Source organism: Oxyura jamaicensis, chromosome 4 (assembly GCF_011077185.1).
Source record: "Oxyura jamaicensis isolate SHBP4307 breed ruddy duck chromosome 4, BPBGC_Ojam_1.0, whole genome shotgun sequence".
Taxonomy (NCBI): domain Eukaryota; kingdom Metazoa; phylum Chordata; class Aves; order Anseriformes; family Anatidae; genus Oxyura; species Oxyura jamaicensis.
The window spans coordinates 95630888-95636887 of record NC_048896.1 but is presented as its reverse complement, the minus strand read 5'-3'; the positions used below and the strand labels follow the sequence as shown (position 1 = coordinate 95636887).

The 6000-nt window shown below is 51.9% G+C and overlaps 1 protein-coding gene across 1 annotated transcript in view; it reads left to right on the top strand.

Annotated features, from left to right (window-relative positions):
- Positions 1 to 6000, top strand: part of DYSF (dysferlin) — a 75627-nt gene that overhangs the window by 55878 nt on the left and 13749 nt on the right. Inside the window, 1 exon segment of the mRNA XM_035324108.1 lies at positions 1531 to 1672. Coding sequence (XP_035179999.1) covers positions 1531 to 1672 — 142 coding nt within the window.

The window sequence follows — 6000 nt, the reverse complement described above, 5'->3', positions numbered from 1 at the left end:
GGGAAGGTGTCGTGTGTTGGGAAGGTGTCGTGTGTTGGGAAGGTGTCATGATGTGCTTGCCCTGTTCCCATACTCAACCACGGACGTCTGTGCTTGGCCCCACTCAGAGGCAGGACGCTGGGCAAGATGGGCCTTTGGTTGGTCACCGTGGCCATTCCTGCATGATATTTTTAGCTCTGGGACATGGAGATTTGGAGGCTTTTCATTTCTGGCAGTGGGGAGAGACAAAACAGTGCCGAAGGGGGATCTGAACCAGAGCTCTCCTTCGTCCTTTTGCCTGCCTGCAAGGAGAGGGCGCTCACACTGCATCCTCCGAGGGGCCCCGCCGAGCCTGGAGCGAGGTGGATAAACACACAGGCTGGCCATTTGCATCCAATCAGATCAAATCAAATAATCCGGCCACAATTTAAGCATTAGCGTAACCTTATCACACGGTTCCCAGTGCCACCGAGCCCTCGCTGTCCGTGCAGCACATGTGCATGTGATCTGCAGGATGAACTTGAGTAGACCTCCCCGTCTCCCGCAACACATTTGGGGCAGAGCATGTGCTCCTTGCGGGCGCTGGAGAAGAGGAATCACTTGTATAGCTGGGCAAAAAAACCTTATTTTTGATTTAAGTGGAAAACAATCAAACGAGATAATTGTTTTCATTAGAAATTCCTGCTGAATCTTTTGGCTCCCCTCCAGAAGGGCTCTGAGGACACGAATGGCTGCCTTTTATTGTTTTGTTTAGTTTCATTGATTGCTGAAGACCAAAAAATTTTGGATGGGGAAAGAGAGCAGAATGAAAACCTGACACTTGAAGAACTTACAGCTGGAAAAAAAAAAAAGTAGTTGTTGTGGAAAGTTTTCACTTTGCCCCTGGACTGGTTGTGGATGGACCACAGCAAGCTCTTTTAGTGCAGGAGGGGAACCGGGCTGCAAGGACCCCAGCAGGAGCAGCTGGGGACCCCCTGGCCACAGCAGGGTGAGGCCACTGGGATTTTCATGGTACAAACTCCCTGGCTATTTACGACTTCCAGACAATCATTTTCAAGGAACTGATAGAGAACAGAGGGAAAAAATGGACCCTTGGACTTCAGTGTGTTGCCTCCAGCGAGAAAACAGGTTTTAGAGGCCGTGAGGTCAGTTTGTAGGGGTGGCTGCAAAGGGGAAAGTAGCTCTCGCCAAGGCAAATTAGAAGCTGACGTGGGCTTATGGATGGGCAAGGGACAACTTGGAGCCACAGCTTAGAGCTGTGCTGAGTCTTCAGTACATCCACAAAGCTTACGGGAGGGAGGGGAGCAGAGTGGAGAGCTTCTCAGGCTGTTGCCACCAGCACTAGCTCATCTCCCAGCACTGCAGGAACAGTTGTGTTCTCTCTCAAGTCTCCTGTGGGCTCCAGGTTATCCCTACAGAGAGCAGCCTAAAGCATTCAGGAGGCTGAGAGACTTTTTATCAATTGCTTGTGGCCTCAATAACACCGAGTGAGCTGCTCCAAAGTCCTTACTGTGCTTCCAGTTCCTCATGCAGTGTGTTTGCGTTTTGCAGCTGGCTGGTTGGCCACGAGGAGAACAAGCAGAAGACAGATGTGCACTACAGGTCTATGGGAGGAGAGGGCAACTTCAACTGGAGGTTCATCTTCCCCTTTGACTACCTCCCTGCTGAGCAGATGTGTTACATTGCAAAAAAGGTGAGTGCCTCTGGACAGGCGTTTCGACCTTCTCCTAGTATCTCTGCGCCGATCTGCCTGGCCTAAGACCTGCAGAGCTGCAACACACCGGGGTACACGAGGCCCAGCCCTAGCTCTGTGATGTTTGAGGCACAGGGTGGTGGACAGGTGGGAATATTGCCTTTAAAAACACGCTTTCAAGCAAAAGCTTACTTAAAGGTGGTGGTGGTGCTGCTGCGTGCTAAAGCAAGCAAGAGAGCTGGTTGCTCAGATGCGGAGTCAAAAACGGATGTGATTTTGGCCTCCTTGTTCCTACATCTGTAACTGTATTGCCTCTGGTGTTTCTCAGATAAGCTAGTGCAATGCCATGGTGGCAAACGTGGACTGGGAGTTGCAGGGAGGGAGGAAAGCAGAGGGATGGAGGTGGGGTGGATGCATGGAAGAATGCTGGGGCAAACTGGACTGGCTGGCAAGGAACGCGTTAGCAGGGGGAGACCTATTCACTTAAACTTCCAGCTCAGATCACCTGGAGATCAACAGGCGTGTTGCTGGGTCTGTGTGGACAGAGGGGACAATCCCTTTGGAGACCTGGTCGTGTTGTGTGACACCTTCCTAAAGCTCAGACCCTTTCAACCGCTCGGTCCCAGTGCTTGCAAAGACGCCTCGTTGCAGCGAGACCATCTGCATCCGCACAGCCCACCTGGGACCCCCCTTCCCAGATTTTTCTTTGCTGGTCCCAGCACGGCCTGGGTTGGAACTGGCACGCCAGCGGGGAAGATGCTGAGCAAATTCTCAATCTCTCGAGCCAGACGATCCCCGCAAAGAGGCCTCGCTTCAAAATGAATTGCCGGATAGTTAAACTGATTGACAGAATCATAGCTGTACCCATTTCACGCTTCATGTTAAACAAATCAAAAGTACAGTGTGTACTACATTCAATTATCCCCCTTTGAAAAAGCAAAGACCCCCCTATAAACCGTTTAAGAAAATACATCCCACTGTGCTGATATTGATTCTCCTCCGACCACATGTCTGCCAACACTGTATCAGAAAATAAACAGCTTGTAAAACCTCTCTGTAAAGGAAAAAATAATGAATGAAAAGCCATGCTTTGTATTTGTGGGACACATTCCGCTCTGGCAATTTTTGATCTCGCCATGTGCTGTTTGAACTCCAGGTTCATTACTGCTGCTGTAAAAGCCCATGCACTGAACTTTAAACGCAGGCGATGGAAAGTGGAATTTAAATCAAAACGGTCAGATGGCAAATCCTGAGCTGCTAAAAGCCACCTGCACCCAGCCTGGCTGGTGTTGGCTCTCCGAGGGAGCACTGCCGGGAGAAAAGCAGCTTTCAATTTGCTCTCCTTTGTTCGCTCTGCTCACCTCCTTGCTGCTGGGGTTCCCTTTGGCGTTAGAGGACGGACCGTGGGATTGAATAACCCCAACCCAGATTGGGAAATCGTCTCCCAAAGGAGCAAGGATGCCCCTGAGCAGGGGAGTCCTGGTGATGTTCAGTTCTGGTGCGCAGACCTGGGGGGAGCTGGAGGCCCACAAACCCGGGGGAAAAGAGGGTTCCACCTGATGGAGCCAGCCCCTGCAGCCTCGGGATGGCCAGCAGTAGCCAGGATTGTTCAGTCCTTGCCACAGCACTGGAAGTGTGGGGAACTTCGTCTCCAAAGCTTCAGAGCTCTGGGATCCCTTGGGGGTTTCACAGCTTTGATCTTCCCACTGTACTTCGGGGGAAAGTGGGAGCCTAGAAATCCCACAAATGTCAATTCAACGTACAGACTGGGAGCGTGGGTTCCTGCCCCTGCTTCTCTGAACTGTTTAGCCATCCCTGAATGTTTTTTCCACCCGTATCTTCTCCCGATGGAGTAACGTTATAAAGATTTTGCTTCTGCTTCTCAGAAAGGAATTGACCCCATTCTGGATTTCAAAAAATCCCCACAAAAGAGGAATTCAATCTTTAGGATAGCTCACGTGAAAACATAAATGCATGCTTCTTTAAGCATCCTCTGTCGGTATTTATTCAGAATTACCTTCTTCTGTTCCCCCTTCTCATTTTGCCACCCCTCTCTAGCAGCCATGGGCAGGTCAGACCCTGCCGGTTGGGTGGCCGCAGCTCTCTGCGTCCTGCAAGAGCCCAACCTCCTGGACTGCAACTCCTGCCACTGGTTTGGCGAATGGGCCAACACGCAGCGCACGTTGGGGCACCATTACATCGCAGGGGGAGCTAGGGGAGCAAATAGGTTCGGTGTCACTGTCCCTGTCCCTGCATGAAAACGCAGATCGACTCGTGGAGCGGAGGCAGGGGCAGCCCCGGGTCCCAGGCGAAGGACGAGGTTCTGCCAGCCAGCAGAGAGCAGAGCAGATGTCGGCAGGGTTTAAACCTTAGATCCCCAGGTCTAGGTCTGGCAGCTCTCGGCTCCCGCAGACAATGTTATCAGATGGTCACGGTACAAGCAGAGGCTATGGAGAGCGCCGCCGAGATGGGCTGGATGTGGCTCAGGTTTCTCTGGGCACCCGGTCAGAGAGGCGCTCGGCTCCCGCGTCTCGCAGGCGCTGTGGAGGTGGAAAATGCATGAAATTGATTTTGAAATGTTCAGCTTCAAGTGCCAATTACAGCGGTAGCTGCACAGAGCTGCCAAGTCTGAATTTGAGATGTCCTCCAGGGCAAAAAATGCTTGACACTGAATGTCTAAGCAAATGTCATCTGCATAAATGAACGCTCAGGGTAGAATTTCAAGAGCGTCTCAATATACAAGTTCAAAAATCATGGTGCTTGAGAGGACCTGGAAATAAACCATTAGGTTGGAGTTTCTAAGACCTGGCCGGGTGGTTCGTATGCCAGCTGAAAAGCGTTGCGTAAAAGAAATTCCAGGAGATGAACAGAAGGAATACGGGAACATTGTCAGCAATTTCAGCCCCGTGTCATGCCGTGTCACTGGCAGAAGCCAGACCAGAGCACAGAGCTGTTGTCTTCGTTCTTGTTCTGCTACTAGTCTTTGGGGTTTGCTGTCAACAGCAAAACGAAGAGCTAATGCCAGAAAATGTGCTGTTTTGTGAAGACAAAGAGCCATTGGAAGGGGAAACATCCCACTGCTGTGGAAGGAACTGCAAGTATCAGGCTGGTTTGTTCAGGCTGGGACAATTGTGGTGAGGCTCTGCTTCAGGGAGCTCTTGCCTTCATCTGATTTCTTCCACTTTGTGCTCGTAGCTGAAGGGGCCCGTCTGAGGCTTAAGGAGATTAATTGCAATCTACCTGGCCGCAAAAGCAGCGTGGCTTTAAGTTGGAGGTCTTTGGGCTGGCACGGTCACGTAAAACGTAGCTTGGATTCCACTTCTCACTGGGCAGGCAATGTTTTCTTACTGCCACTTGGCCCAGGCCATCTGGAGACCCAGGTCCGCTGTCCCATCAAGGTGGATTCTGTGAGCACAGAAGGCGTGCACATGTTGGAGGCAGTGGGACAGACACACGGCCATCTGTGGGATTCCTGATCAGGGATGCGATGAGGAAGGCGTGAGGGTCGGTGAGCACTGCGGGCTGCCTTGCAGAGATGCCCGCTGGGCTTCCCGCCACCTACAGCCACGGCACTGGGAGACCAGTGCGAACTGGTGGAGGTCGAAGCTCACCGGAGATGGCAGGGATAATGCACAGAAGTGGCAGGGGAGGAAGAGGAAGAGGGCTCTCGGTGAAGCTGAGTCCGCAGATGTCAGGAGGGAAATTGATGTGGTTGAATGCGCTGTGCTGCCTGGGACACGCGGAAAAAATACAAGAAGCATTATTCCAGGAGGTCAGGGCCAGGGGAATCTCTTCTTCCAGCTTCCATTACTTCTTAGCAGTTGCTACTGTCTGCAGGTGCTTCAGGCGTGGAAAAACTTGCGTGAAGATACATCGTGAATAACGAACAGCTACAGGGATAGATCACAGCATGGAAGTGGCAGAAGTGGTCATACCAAATAGATGTGGTTGGTGTCCTCAGACGGTTGTGAAGCTGGAAAGTGGAGGGAACAGCAGGTTGTGCTGCTGTTGGCCCTGTCACCCGGCAGGAAGACGCTTCCCTCCCCATCCTTTTTAAGAACCGATGCAGGACGTGTGAGTACCAGAGCAAGAGCAGCTGGCAGCGGTGGGAGCGTGGCTGGAAATAGCAGCTCCTCTAGGAGAATCCCAGGAATAGCCCCGTGGCTGTGAGATACTGGTGCTGCTTGCACGTCTCTCTGAATAACCGAGGTCCCATCTGTGTAAGGTGCAGCTGGCCCATGCTGTAGCCTCCACGTTTGCTGGCTTTGGATCTGAGTATGACAGCAAACGGGACGTTTGGAAGGCCTTTTATAAAAACTGCTCAGCTG